We start from the raw sequence: 16,003 nt of genomic DNA on the forward strand, positions 1-16,003 counted from the left end.
CATGGCCATGGGTTATTGGTTGCCATGGCAACTCTCTTACTAAGAGAGTAATAATAAGGCTTACCTCAAATGACAACGTAGAAAAAAAAATGGCGGAGACAGCTGTCAGATCCTTGTGAATCGATCTTCACTTATAACTTTACTAATACTTCGCAGAAAATGATGTTTTGTACAAGAATAGATGCGGGCTAATGTCTTCTTTGCAAAAGAAAGGCTGTTAACCCCGCATTTAACTCCGCATTTAACCCCGTAACGTTAGTTGGTGTCAGCTTTGCAGAGAGCATTCAGCTTCTCAACAAGCGCTGAGAATGCAGCGCTGCGGCTCGAGCTGCCTGTCGGGGTTTCCAGAATAATCTCAGCTACTCAGCAAGCGCCAGGATTGGCCAATGTCAACTTCAGTCTCCAGAACGATCCAATCAAATCACCCGCATGTTCTTGCGGTCCCGCCTTACAGTAGTGTTTCAACTGACTCTATCAGAATGACATGCCAGTCGGAGTCGGACTTATAGTATTATTATTATTATTATATTATCATACTTGGAAACCGTTTTATAAAAGCAATATAGCACTCGAGCAGCGTGTGTTGTGGAATATATCCCGCTGATAAACTATTATCCCACTCGGCCTGTGGCCTCGTGGGATAACAGTTTATCAGCGGGATATATTCACCACAACACACTTGCTCTCGTGATATATTGCTTAATTATACGTCACACCATCAACAACAATGGACTGGCGGGGGAGACGTCACTTACGCGACTGGTTGTGCGTAGTCTTTCTGATGTATAACTTATAGTGCCACAGTTTTACCACAAACTGCGACTTTCTTGACTTTCTCGAGTTATCTTTTACATTGACAAACATGACGTGTGTACTCCCGTGGCACAATTCAAATGGGATCAAAAAGGTAGCGTATTGCTCCGTTCACCGCCATTCAAATTTTTCACACGCTGGTACAGGGAGAAAAGCAGGAAGTGACATTCACTTTGGCTCTCTATGGTATGGCGCAGAAGTGGCGCCCATGTTAATGAATTGGTTGCGGATCGCCATGTGGAGCAGCAGCATCTGATACTGCGGCGCGGATTTCACAGGAACACCATAGAAACGCATTATTGATGGTCATATCTACATTATATCACCACAGAAGCACAAATCTGCACTGATGCAAGTTTTGCATGCAACACATTGTAGATGAGAGAGAGAGAGAGAGAAAGAGAAATCAAATCTCACCTAGGGGACCAAAATGGCTACAGCTGGCCCCTGGTGACCATTGAGAAGGTGTGAGTGTTAGCAGTCATTTTCAATACAAGCAGGGCAAATCCACCCTGTTTCAATTAGCTGGAGTGGGACGCTCTTATCTGCTGCAGCTCTGCTTTGTGATTCAGCCTGATAAGACGGCTGGTGTTTTGCCAGCTATAGTGCAGCTTTTGTCATCTTAAAACAAAGTCAGCCCACTAGACTGAAGAATCTATTTGAAGAATAGAAGAAGGATTTTCTCTAAACTGCTGCAGAGATATGAAAGTGCATATCCACAGCTAATCCCCAATAAGACCTTAAGCAGGATATGAGCTGTTATCCTACCTACCGTGTGCAGTAAACACACTCGTAGTGTCGTTATTGTATTGCTATCAAGAGGTAAGTCTTCCACTACAACTTTGTCAATGATACCTACTATAAACTGTGCTTGGTATGCAATGTATCTTATGTGCTGTCCTCTCCCGCAGCCTGCCAGTGCCACAGCAATGGCTCCATATCAGAAGTGTGCCACAAGGAGACAGGCCAGTGCCAGTGCAGAGAGCATGTGGTGGGACGGCAGTGTGACGAATGCGTGGTAGGTATCCTGACACTGGCAGTAACCTCTACAGCAGCCGTTCCCAACCTTTTCCCACTCATGACCATCGACCTATATCTCAATGCTCATGACCCACTTGAAAATCTCAAAAATGTTCATGGACCACTGCATTCGTCTGTAAACAGTACGGAGGCCAAATAATGCGTTCTTCTCAGAGATCTTTTTATTTTAACGATAAAAGGAGCTGTCCATCAGCCCCACACAGAAATCAGAAACGAATGCGAAGGGCCTTCTCCAATAGGCTAATTAATGAATAATTGATTGCAAATTAAATAGTGGCATCATTCCACAGTGGAGAAATGCATTCTCATACATAATAATAATAATTACATCCTCCCCCCCCACACACAAAAATCTTAATGTTTTTCAAATGAATTGGCCCACTTGCAAAACCTTCGCGGCCCACCAGTGGGCCCCAGCGCACAGGTTGGGAATGGCTGCTCTACAGTTTTGTTTTAGTTGTAGGAAATAATGTGCTTTGTGACGACCTCAGACAAAACAAAATAATCCTTGAATAACTATGCTTTTATCTGTAAAGTGCTTTATTTTTAAAGTCACTTTAGGCTGCATCGAAGGTTGGTTGACCAGCACTGTGATGGGTGCATGGTAGGTACACTGTAGGTCATATGGTGCATATTTTTAAGTTGTGGTTTTCTGCAGTCTTGATTTATTTACTATACTACTAGAAGAACGGTATTATTGAGTCATGTTTTAAAAACACAGGTAAATCTGTTGGGTTCAACACTTTTTTGCCATGTTATGTCAGTAAAGTAAGTTGTCTTGTTATGGTTAGATTACTGTTGCCTAGTAAAAGTACTTGTTTTATCTGACATTTTGGTTGTTATTCTTATTAGAATTATGAGTATAAATAATAATAATAGTAATAATATCTCTTTATCTCCCATATAAAATAATGTTTTATTCTGTTTTATTTGCTCATTTATTGCCATAATTCATGTCCGAGTTAGTTGTTTTTATCAGAGCCATTGAGATAGTAAGAGTTGCGTCATCTCCATTCACTCCAATGGACCAGTTTCTTACCTCGCAATAGTTCCCAGAAGTAAGGTTCTGGATTAAGCAGCGCTGTAGAGTTGCAGCGGAATGGACCGTTTGTGATGTACTTTGAAAGGCTCAGACATTAAAAAATAAAATTGTATACTATCAGCATCATTTTATGCATTCAAACGGCCTGCCAAGTTCTTCCTGGAACTATCCTTGGAACGAGCTAGAATGAAGCTCAGACGTGACTCACGTGACGATCAAGCATTTTGGACTTCCGTTGCCGCAACTCTCTCCTCAATGGCTCTCGTTTCTATTTGACTTATGCCCTGCCTACTCATTCTCATTGGCCCCCTCCACCCCTGTGCGTTGTGCCTGGTGCAGCCTAACTGCTGGTGGGATGCGGAGCGTCAGCAGTGTGTGCGCTGTGGCTGCAGCACTGTGGGCTCTCTCTCTCAGCGCTGTGACGTGGAGGGCCGCTGCATCTGCCGGCCTGGCCACGTGGGGCGCCGTTGCGACCTGCGGCGTCAGGGCACAGAGAGGAGGGAGACCCGCCGTCCGCTGGAGCGCGTGCCCATCCAGACCGTGCAGCAGAGATGGGGCTCGTCACGCACGGGCGGGTGTCCCAGGGGCGCGTACAGGCCTAAGACAGGGGTAACGTGCACTGCACGTGAATGGTGCTGGTGTTTTTCAGAAGCATGGCTCTGTCATACAGGCCTCACACAGTGTTCAAATACACTCTGTGTGTTTAACCAATACAGTAGACGTTGCGATTTTGGGGCTCAACATTTTTAGAACATTGCATGGAAATGTTTTAACGTGTTACAAGCATTGTTGCGTGTAGAGGCATGGCGGTTTCTGTGTGTTTTTGCATATTCTGTTAATATTTGGGCATTTATAGGGTCAACATACAGTACATACAACATGCTATTTTGTATGTTTGAAAAGGCTTGTGCACTCACTTGAGGTGGAAAGGTCTGTGTCGATAGAGAATTTAAGCAGAAAATGGCAATGGCAATGCAGAGTGTGTAATGTGTGGAAACAATCCACCGCAGCCTCCCAGAAATGTCAAATCACTATCTCTCCCAAGGCCCCAGCACAGCCATTCCTTCCTGCATTAGAACACTGCCAATGCATTTCTTTGTTTTGGTCTTCAGACAGCATGAAATATGGGCATCATTAGCTGACATTTAACAACAACCTGCCCAATACTAATCATTTCTTAAAAGGCTGTTTCCCATTCTACTTTTTGCAAGGATTCAAAAGTGTAAAACACACTGAAATGGACATCCATATTATCCAGTGTGTAGAACCAACATGCATGGCGGGGTGTTTTTTCTTCTTCTTGTTTTGTTTCCTAAGCAGCTGTCAAAGCCTGTAATTTTTTGTTGGCCTCTGAACTGAGGAGAAATCTACACAAATGTAAACAAAGCCAAGAGTGGGACAACAGCAGCCTGCTAGCCTGCTAAAAGCTAATCACGTGATCTCTATTTCACTCGACGTATCAGTCGGGACTTCCACACATCATTTCAGTGGGTTCTTCAGTGAGCCCTTGCCTGGAGAGACAAGTCCTTCAGTCAGTCGGCGTCGCCAAATTCAATCCAAATCCACTCGGAAGAATGACGAAAACGTCTTTTCCTGCCGAGAAACTCCGCTGGTGCATCTCTTGTTCTTGTTTAATTGTTGTTATCGAGTCTATTTCTGCAATAATGCTCTTGTTGCTGTGTTTACTCTTATTAACGTTAACGTTACCGCTCGTTGCTGTTACGCTGTTACTGTTTTGCCAGCCGCATCCATGATTGGCCGGTTACATTGTCAACTACGATGCAGGTCCCTGATTGGCCCGGTTACATTGTAAATTCTGGAAATGGCTGGGGCCGGTGGAAGTCCAGACTGATACATAGAGCAAAATAGAATGTGAGATGACGTTATCAGGATGGTTTCATCAGGCTACTTTACTGCAGCTACAGTCTGCTTTACTGCAGCTACAGTCTGCTTTACTGCAGCTACAGTCCGGGGCATTCGGGTAACATTAAGACATGTGAAAGGTTTGGGCTTATTAAACCTCCATTCATTCACTTTCTCTTGGACTTCCTGGACTGTTCAGAATCAGAATCACTTTTATTGCCACAGTATGCAAGTTATATACGAGAAATTTGTCTTAGTGTCTGTATGCAGCGTAGCGGTCACATCAATATACAGAGATAAGAAGTAGGAAGATAACTAAAGACAATCGCAAAGTTGCAAGTGCAATCAAATCGAATCAAATCGAGTCAATATATACAATATGTACATGAGTGGTGAAGTGTTCTGTGGATGATAAATGTTGACTGTCAGTCTGATCTTCCTTCAGTTCATGGAGATTCTCGCATTTTCTTCAAGCCTATTTCTGCTCATTGTGTTATGAAGTGCTGTGTTATTATTAACAGTTTGGTGCTTTTGCCATGTTTTGCAGTGCTGCTGTGTTTTTGCTGTGTTTTACAGTGATTTTGTTACATTGTAGAGGGAAACGCTTTATAATAAACATACTTAATAAATGGTAAACATCAGCTGCAACTTTATATGAGCCAAAATGTTAATTGATGCTTTAGAAGCCACTTATTAACCATTTACTAACTACAGTAAACATCAGTTTCAACTTTATCAACTATACTCCAAATTACATATTTTTTCTGAATAATTTTTTATCCTTCATTAAAGGAACACTCCGCCCATTTTCAACCAGCTTTGTATCATTAGAACATCAGTAGTATATCAGAAAACTGTAAACGGTTTTGAAGTCTGTAATTTAATTTGACAGTTATTGCGTGTTAAAGTGTGGACCAGTGACATCACTGGTCCACACTAACTCAAATTAATAACTCATTAACTCAAATCAACTCTCAATAACTGTCAAACTATTCATCATTCATCTAGTTTGACAGTTATTGAGAGTTGATTTGAGTTAATGAGTTATTAATTTGAGTTAGTGTGGACCAGTGATGTCACTGGTCCACACTTTAACACTCAATAACTGTCAAATTAAATGACAGACTTCAAAACAGTTTACAGTTTTCTGATATACTACTGATGTTCTAATGATACAAAGCTGGTTGAAAATGGGCGGAGTGTTCCTTTAAGTGTTATATACATCAGTTGCAACTTGATAATAGCAATTAGAAACCCCAAAAAGTTAAATAGTATTTCAAACACAATTTGTTAATCAACATGTTTTTTTTTTTACCAAGACAACAACTAACAATCAGAAAAGGATTGTTGTCATCTTTTATTCGTTATGATGCAATAACAAACTGTTCATTTGTATTACATGTGTATGTACAAATAATACATGTACAAATCATTTGATAGTTGAAATTAACCATTTATTAAGGTTGTTTTTTATAAAGTGTAGTGTTTTTGACTTGCAGGGTTTTTAAGGTGTGCTCTCATATCTATCCCTCTCTACCTCTCTCTCTCTATCCCAGACTTTTATCTACAGGAGGTGTGAAGTAGGCCTCTGTAGCTCATTTCACACAAACTCCTCTCTCCTCCTTTCATCTTCCTCCTCCTCTTCCTCTCCTTCAGTGTCCCACCACAGCTCTGCACCTCCGCTCGTGTCACTGTAACTTCCTCGTCTGAGCCACTTGTTTCACACTAACCCACTCTACCTGTTCTCGCCTCCCTGTGTGACTCCCCCTCTCTCCCTGTGTGTGACTCGCCCTCTCTCTCCCTCTGTGTGACTCCCCCTCTCTCCCTGTGTGTGACTCGCCATCTCTCCTTGTGTGTGCAGCCTCAGACCCACGGTGTCTCCACGGGCGGCACGTGCGTCCCGTGTCACTGCAACTCGTTCGGGTCCAAGTCGTTCGACTGCGATGAGTCGGGCCAGTGCCGCTGTCAGCCTGGCGTCGGTGGGCCCAAGTGTGACCGCTGCGCCCGAGGTCACTTCAACTTCCAGGAGGGGGGCTGCACACGTAAGCTTCTTGACGTGTGTGTGTGTGTGTCTGTGTGTGTGTGTGTGTTTCTGTAATTTCCAAAATGCACGGGTGTCATTTGGAAAGTATGAATCCTTTTATTTTATAATTATTGCCAAACTTATATTTCAGAGTTCACACCTGGAAGCAGGAAAAAAGTGAAAACTATTTTATAGAACAGTGAAGAATATTCGTTTCAGCCACTGGCTGCAGTTAACATTTGAGTCCTGCTGAACATTTAAAAATATTTTGTCAATGTAGGCATTTCTTTTGTTCCAGCTGTACCAATATAATTTCAGCTTACAGCTTCAGAGCAAAGAACTTCATACCTCTAAAAACTTTATTATAAATGGTTTATCCATGGCTTCCAAGGTTGTCAAACATCTACATATCAGCAACAGCATTCATATGCACATGCAGTATGCTACAAACAAAGCAAGCAAATGCAGAAAGAAACTAATTAAGGGAGGGAGGGGGGTCAAATTAGAGAAAGGAGACACAGCTTCTACCAGAACCTGAGCAGATGAAGCCCAGAACCTTCGGAATAAAATCCCATAGACAAAAAAAAAGTCAAAACACACAGACTTTTCAAGAATAAAAGCCCATAGACCTTCAAAATAAAAGTCCAAAACACACAGACCTTCAAAATAAAAGTCCTTAAACCACTTATTTCCTCTGCGTGGGTTAGATGAGACATATGAAGATGCACCTTGCGTTGAAAACATAATAAAGTGTATTATACACTTTATCTTTGGATGTTATCTGAAGTCTCTCCTCAAAGATTGCCCTCTTCTGAGAGCACCGGACCAGCCTGCTGGGCTGCTTGGGTGGAAGCGCGCTTAACCTCATCCTGCACATATATCATCCTATTTTGTCTCTCTTATCCTCTTTTATCTCCTCTTCTCCCCCCCCCTCTCTCTCCTCCTCTCTCCCTCTCTCTCCTCTCTTCTCCCTCTCCTCACCACCAGCCTGTCAGTGCAGTCATGTGGGGAACAACTGTGATGCGAACACAGGCCAGTGCATCTGTCCTCCTAACACTATTGGTGAGAGGTGCGACCGCTGCGCTCCTAACTACTGGGGCCACGACATCATGACCGGATGCAAGGTAGCCTACTGTAGCACACTACTTTTGTACATCAAACAGTATTAATGGATACTTGTTAGCATTTGTTTACATTACATTTAGTACCAGATTGATGAAGTTTACTGTTTACTACAGTAGGATATAACAAATGGCAACTGCAAGACAAAAAAGGACACCAGGTTTGTTTTTATCTTGCTTTTAAGTTGATGAGAACATACACACCAAAATCATCCATTTGTCCTTGTAGATCATTGGCTCGGCTGCTGATTGCTAACACTTTAGCATATACACAGAGTGATAGTAGCTCCATGCTAACACTTTAGCATACGCTATTCAGTGATAGGCTACTACAGTAGCATTATCTAAAATAAGAATGTATTTGAGTAATACAACGTTGTTAATGATTTTTATTATTATGACTGTCGATTCATAATTTTCTGTAACCAAGTTTTTTTGGGGACTATTTCAGTTGAGAAACCAGATACACATCCGTTAGCTGTAATGTTTAGGTGCCATCTCCCCATTTAGCCACACATACAGTATTTTCAGATTACTTGACTAGCTTCAGAGCTGCTACAAGTTCTCATTTTGTTACGTTTGAGATATAGTCGCCTATTATCACTCAACATGTAAGTTCATTTCTCAGACATCCAGGTAATAGAAGTTTTAAAAATAATTCATTTTTTAAAAACACTGGACTAAAAAAACGATATAAAACAAGACGTTTCGGTGTTCATCCAAACACCATCATCAGTTGTAAATGCAGCAGGAAGTAACTGGCAAACAAATCCACACAATTAAAGTCACATGACAAACACATGAGTGATCTGCACTCTACAACACCGGGTGGAGACATACAGTACCCACAAACCCTGAGGCCAGAGACAGGGAACAAAATCATGTAAAACAAGCATTGAAACATTGTGGCTATCCAGAATGGTCCTTTATCAAAATACACAGAAAACACATTGAAACATTGTGGCTATCCAGAGTGGGCCTTTATCAAAACACACACAAAACACAAAAAGGATCATAGACAACCAGGAGAAATGGAAATGGAGCACAAGGTCAGAAGAAACCATGTTGTCATTCCAAGTTTCGAAGGGTTTTCTCCAAACACCACATCCCTGTGTATTTCAAACCTAAGAACACACTGAGACAGCATTTGGTCCATCCAAAGGACCAGATTCCAAAACATCAAAAGAACAACCTGGTATATGTGGTCCAATGCAGCGAGTAGTGCATAGATCTGTATATCGGGGAAACCAAACAGCTGCTCAGTAGACGGCGACGCATGTCCAACCACAGGCGAGCACACTTCTCTGGACAAGACTCAGCAGTCTACACCCACTTACAACAAAAGCAACACAGTTTCCAAGACCATAATGTCCACATCTTGGACAGAAGACGGGTGGTTTGAAAAAGGGGTGAAGGAGGCCATCTATGTTAAAATGGAACAACCTTCACTAAATAGAGGAGGGGTTTGAGACGTCACTTGTCCTCAGCCTACAATGCTGTCTTAAAAACTGTTCCTCGATGCTTTATGGACAAAACCAACATGCTCCACCTCACAAGCGGGGAGAGGGGCACTACCGTAAGCTGCTGAGGACACCATCTTCTCTGGCAAACAAACACGATCCGCCCCCTAAACACTCAAGCCCTGAACCCTCAGTCCCTCTAATGGCCGCCATCTGAAAGTGGTTGAGTCATCAAGTGTGGAAGGGATCCACATTGGATAAATAAGAGGATTGGGACAGCAGAGCCCTTTGCACTTGACAAGATGATGTTGACTCTGGCACGTTTGGGGTTCGCTATATATTGTTTATTGTCAAGACGCTTTGAGGAATAGACTCCCTGATGAGTCTGTTCTCATCCAGGCTCTGGCTCCGAGTGGACAACAGCTCATTTAAAAATAAATGTAGCCTACTGCAAAATCTGCAATCTGCAACATGTGTAATTATAATTAAAATAAGCATAATAATGACATGTCACCCAACATTATACACAATGTCAATACTGTACAATACACATTCGGTAAAACTATTTCTCATTCATCAAAAAAGTTGTGGATTGCAATTGTAGACCTAATAGAAATGATCGATGATTATTCTAGGATTGTGTAAAATAACTACTTGCATTCCTCTGATATAATATTTTTGTCTAATCTGAAATCCCTATTAATGTAATGTTTCATTGTCAATTAAGGCATTCTAGCGCACTCGCAAACACCGCGTTCGTTTCGCGCGTGTTGTTTTATTTTTTTGACAGATATTTGCAGCCTTCCCCGTTTTATACATCACAACGCTATGCATTGTGGGCAATTCCCTTTCCGTAAGTGGCCATAGCTGCTCCCTTACGGTAAGGGGGCAGAAAGGGCTCACTCCGAGCCCTCATTCACTTTGCGATTTCACCGTGGGACATCCCTAAACCCTCACTCCCTTCACGTGAACGCGCCTCTAAGGGCTTGAGGCAGTAAGGGGGCGGATTGGAATTGGGCCAAGGACTACATCTCAAGAAGTCATGTGACTTCATGCCATGTGCTTGTCATGTGACTTTTCTTGTGTGGATTTGTTTGCCAGAGTTACTTCCTGCTGCATTTACAACTGATGATGGTGTTTGGATGAACACCGAAACATCTTGTTTTATATCGTTTATTTAGTCCAGTGTTTTTAAAATTGTATTCTAAATGCTAAATTGTTGGGGCACCAGAGCCAAGGATCTCCCAGGGACACATGGCTGATTACAGGTACAGTAGAATGAATCCTTATGAATGATTTGGAAACACTATTTGACCCAGGTGTGCTGCATTATTTCTAGTTAAATAGGTCTTTATGTAGCACTGTTTGCAGCCTAACCTTGCATGTCCACCTCTTGAACACTATCTTCCACTTTTCAGGGATGGAGAAAAAAATAGCTTTTTGTTCAGATTAATGACCGTGCACTTTTGAAATGCAATAAAGGCCAATGTAATCCTTCAATTCGAGATTTTCTTTTTTAATACAAGCTTGCTGTCTCATCTCTCCACCTTTTTAGCTTCTCTTGGCCTTTCCCCTTCACCATGACTTTTCTCTCATTATTTGCCTGCTCTTTACTTTTCCATGCATTCATCTGTCCTCTGTCATTCCTTGGCTTCTCTTATGATCTCCCTACTTGTTTACATGGCCTTTTCTCTCCTTCTCCTCTTTAGCACTTTTTCCCCGCCTCGTTCCATACCAACCTTGTGTTTCATTCTCATTCATATAACTTTGTTCACCGTGATTGAAAGTAATAGTTGTGAAGCAAAACTTCCTGACCAAAGGGCCCTGAGGCAGCAATAACCGTAAACTAATAGAAGCTAACAGTACTAAAGTATTAGCACCTGCTCAAGTATGCCTCCATTTAACAATAGATTGATCAACAAGAGTAGGCTACATCACAACATGACAGAACGGCACAGGAGGAAACAAGAGTAGGCTACATCACAACATGACAGAACAGCACAGGAGGAAAGAAGAGTAGGCTACATCACAACATGACAGAACAGCACAGGAGGAAAGAAGAGTAGGCTACATCACAGCATGACAGAACAGCACAGGAGGAAACAGTAGAACTGAACAAAGTAGAATAGAAGAGAACAGAATAAAACCCAAGTAAATCAGAACAGAAGAGAAGGGTGTTTCTTTCAGACTATACATTCAGGCGGTGTCTTGTCACAGTCAGCATGGGGGAAATCCTCCCGTTTTCCCCAGGCAGCACAGCTAGCATTTAGCTGCTAGCCCAGCCCAGGCAGACAGGGGACACATGTATCTGGTAGATGTTATTTGAACACGCCATGTTGACTGACCTGGGGATGCACGAGAATCCGGGTGCCTCAGGGCCTTCTTGTGGAGCCGCGGCGCCTTCTGCTGGTGGCTCAGATCATTGAGATATTGGTGGTTTTCCCCCACGGCATACTGACACAACACTACCGGAAGTAGCGCTTTGTGGGTGTTCCCACAATGTATCCATATGACGACATTCGGACTTCAAAGTAAAGTTATTCGTAAACAGAACAGCCCTGTTCACTTCACACCTTCTTTCTCTTTCGTTATAAGATGTGCAATAGACTCTTCCAGTCGTCGGAAAAAAGAGGTCGAATCAGCCTTTCTGACGACTGTAACCAAACTAAAGCTGCTTTGCTTGTTTTAAGATGCTGAGCAAGTCCCATAAAAGAAAGAAAAGAATGACAAATGAAACCTATGCCCAAGAAGATGTTTCTCCTCGTACAGTTATGAATCTCCTAAAACAGAAGAACTTGCCTGCCTATGAAAGAAAACACAGAGGCAGCTTATTCTATCAGGCTCCTTGGTTTGGAAACTGCAGGACATTATTGATCTGAAAATCAGACATCCAAACTCACCAGTTAACTGCGCTCAAATGAAAACACGTGTTAATCTGTCAGGTCTATCAAGAAAAATGCTTGTATGTCCGGTGGTCTAATTTCTAACACTCTTTGTGTGTGTGTGTGTGTGTGTGTGTGTGTGTGTGTGTGTGTGTGTGTGTGTGTGTGTGTGTGTGTGTGTGTGTGTGTGTGTGTGTGTGTGTGTGTGTGTGTGTGTGTGTGTGTGTGTGTGTGTGTGCGTGCGTGTGCGCGTGCATGTGCGTGTGCGTGCGGACGTGCGTGCGCTATAGGACTGTGGCTGCAGCGTGGTGGGCTCAGTGACCCAGCAGTGTAACATCAACACAGGCTGTTGCTTCTGTCGAGACTCCTTCAGAGGAGAGAAATGCAATGAGTGTCAGCTGGGATACAGAGACTTTCCTCAGGTAAATATCATGCTGAGCAATATGACATACTGATAATGTTAGTAATACTCTTTGTTTAGAAGACATGGGACAAAAGAAAAGCGAGTGTTTTTTTACATCCTTACCATAGACTGTATAAGATCCTTACACAAACATAAGAAAAGAAAGAAAAGACAAAAACTAGAAATAAAATGATCAAAAACACACACACAAAGCAAATAGAAATACAATGATGAAACAGTTCAGTTTAGTAGGATCCCCTCAACAACAATCAATGTTTGTCTCACAGTCACTCCTGACTGGAGGAGACCCTCTCCCACTTCCTGTTGTGCTGCACCCTGCAACCGCCTGCAGCCACGATCCCCTCCAATAGAAATTGGCCGCTCACTACATTTTTAAAGCAACTCAAATTCAAGTCTGTTTGGGAGAAAAGTGAGTTTCTACAGATGTGATAATTGATGATACTAAGAAGGCTAAATAAGAGTATTTATCTTGAAAGAAGCCATAATACAACATCCTGGGCATAGTACATAATACAACACATGAGAGGGGAAAAACTCATCTTGATACTCTCTTGAACTCTTTCAACCTTGATAGACTGTAAATCAGTGGTTCTCAAAGTGGGGTCCTTGAGTGGGTTCAAGGCATTCCCCAGCAAAAAGGTAAATACTGTAATTTATTTTCACTATGATTCCAAGTAACACAATGACAGAATGTATGACTATTGTGCTCATGGGTTTCATATACAGTACTTTCTGTAATAAAACATTGAAAAGCAAAAATCTTATCAGATGGGGGACCCTGGGCCAAAGGTCTTATCAAATGGGGGTCCGTGGGCTAATTTGTGTCAGTTTAGGGCTCCTTGACGTGAAAATGTTTCAGAGACACTGCTTTACAGTAGGTCAGGGGGTTTCAAAGTCTGAGACAATCAATCAATCAAACCTTTATTTAACCAGAAAATAAAAACCCATTGAGACCGAGGTCTCTTTTTCAAGGGTGATCTGGCCAAGAAGGCAAAAGCACGTTTCACGTCGTACAAAATACACAAGTACAAATACATATACAAAACTTCTGTCATTTGACCACCATCAACTCAAAATGGAGAAAATTTAAGACAAATAGAAATTATCTAAAAGACCAATGCAATAAAACTGTACAATCAAAAATGTGCCTCATCAACATGAGAGACAGCTAGTAAAAAGTCAAGAGGTAAGAAGAAAGGTTAAAAAAGAAAGAGAGTTAAAGAAGAGAAGAGGAGTGCTACACCTCAAAGCAGGAACAGCAGGTGGCAAGGACCTCAGCTAGTTTTTGTTTAAAACTATATAAAGAGGCCAGTTTAAGGCGGGTCTGAAGGTCATTCCAAGACCAAGGGCCAAAGTAAAAAAGACTTCTCCTACTTACATCAGTCCGTGCGGGTGGCACTCTAAAGCGCACCCAAGCGCTGGATCTGAGATTTACAGAACTCTGAATCAGTTCGAACTTAGAGCAGATGTAGGGTGGAAGCTTGCCAAGAATAGCCTTATAAATAAAGATGTACCAGTGTTGCAACCTGCGTGTAGCAAGTGAGGACCAAGCAACGAAAGAGTAGAGCGTGCAGTGGTGCGTCCTATATGCTGAGTTAGTGATAAATCTCAGAGCAGCATGGTAGAGAGGGTCAAGTTTAGCTAGGGCAGTGGGACAAGCAAATCTATAAACTATGTCACCATAGTCCAGCTGTGACAGAAATAAGGCCGTAACCAGCTGTTGGCGGGAGGAGGGAGAAAAACATTGGCCGCTTTGACTGTGGGCCTCCCCCAAGACAAAGCCTGGAAAAGGAGCCTCCTTCACTCAATTCCTGGATGCCTATGGGATCATGATTATGCTGTTTGTTCCCATAGATACTCAGAAATTGAGCCAAGATAGCCTGATATTATTGCTGTTTGACATACTTAGTTCAGACTATACCAAATAAAAGTCTCTTTCAAATTCTGATGGGATTTCTTAGTTTCTGACTCTGGGACGGTGGGAAAAACTGACAAATTCCCCCAAACGACTGTATCTCTTTAACCAAATCACACACATTTAGGCTATTCTATGTGATCTCCTTTTAATAACTAATCTAATATGTTTTACACTTCCATTCACTGAGGCCCGCCTCCCACTTTGAAAACCTCTGCTTTAGGTCATTATGTACATTAGTGTCAACTCCATTGAAGTTGGTTTGAAGTTGGTAGGAGCACAAACACACAGCTGCAGCTCCATCACAGTAGATTGAAGGAAACAATCTGCTCGCTTCCACTTCCAAAAAGAGCAGAACATTCCCATCCAATTTCTCCACACAACTCACGCAGCATCATCTGTTGTTGTGTTTTGTGGCCAAACGATTGCACTGTGAGTCCAAAAGGATTATTATTTACCCCATTATGTAGCATTATTCTAGTTAGAGGAAATATGGCACTGACTTCTTCTTGTGTTGTACGGCAACCGAAACAAGGAAATGGGCTGATGCTGGTTACAACTTGGTCTTTAGGGAAATTTGATGGTTGTTTTATGCTGTTTTTGGAGCTCTAAACAACCCAAACTGTTCAAACTGTTTGAGAGGAAACCGGACAACTTGGTGTGTGTGTGGTTTCCCCTCTCTGAGCCTGTGTGTGCCTTGATGGTGCCTGTGTCTGTATTTTATTTCATTTCATTTCATTTCATTTCATTTCATTTCATTTCATTTCATTTCATTTGTTTTGTTTTGTTTTGTTTTGTTTTGTTTTGTTTTGTTTTGTTTTATTTTATTATTGTTCCCCCCCACAGTGCATCCAGTGCGAGTGCAACGCCTCCGGCTCAGAAAGCCAGACCTGCGACGTGGAGAGAGGAGTGTGTGCCTGCGCAGATCGCACCGGGAAGTGTAGCTGCAAGGTACAACACACACACACACACACACACACACACACACACACACCACACACACCACACACACCACACACACACACACACACACACACACACACACACACACACACACACACACACACGCACAGAGCTAATTTGGCCATTTTCAGCATTTCATCATGTTGTCTGTCTATCTATCAACCTATAGTATCTATTTATCTATGTATCTATCTAATCGATCTTGGTCAATAACATTGACATTAACATTAACATTACTTAGTTATATGTAAAAATTTTTTTAAATAGGGTCCAAGTTGAAAACACAGAAATTCTCCTTTAAAGTCCAGGTGAACCGGAACGGAATGCACTAGCGCGAGCGTCGGGGATGAAAACAAATTGAGAGGCGGACCATATGGTGTCGATGATTTGATTTGACAATTCTGTCGACTGGCTTTGGCATTGGTCAATCATGGCGTGTTCCACCCCCAAATCGAG

At 42.2% G+C, this 16,003-nt stretch overlaps 1 protein-coding gene across 1 annotated transcript in view; it reads left to right on the forward strand.

Moving 5' to 3' along the window:
• Positions 1–16,003, forward strand: part of lama2 (laminin, alpha 2) — a gene marked incomplete at its 5' end in the record, with an annotated part of 265,649 nt that overhangs the window by 151,852 nt on the left and 97,794 nt on the right. Inside the window, 6 exon segments of the mRNA XM_083643211.1 lie at positions 1,725–1,831; positions 3,236–3,505; positions 6,621–6,801; positions 7,770–7,906; positions 12,536–12,667; positions 15,431–15,535. Of these exon segments, the coding sequence (XP_083499337.1) occupies positions 1,725–1,831; positions 3,236–3,505; positions 6,621–6,801; positions 7,770–7,906; positions 12,536–12,667; positions 15,431–15,535 (932 nt within the window).

The sequence above is a fragment of the Poromitra crassiceps genome, assembly GCF_964638095.1.
Source record: "Poromitra crassiceps genome assembly, chromosome: 9".
Lineage (NCBI taxonomy): Eukaryota > Metazoa > Chordata > Actinopteri > Beryciformes > Melamphaidae > Poromitra > Poromitra crassiceps.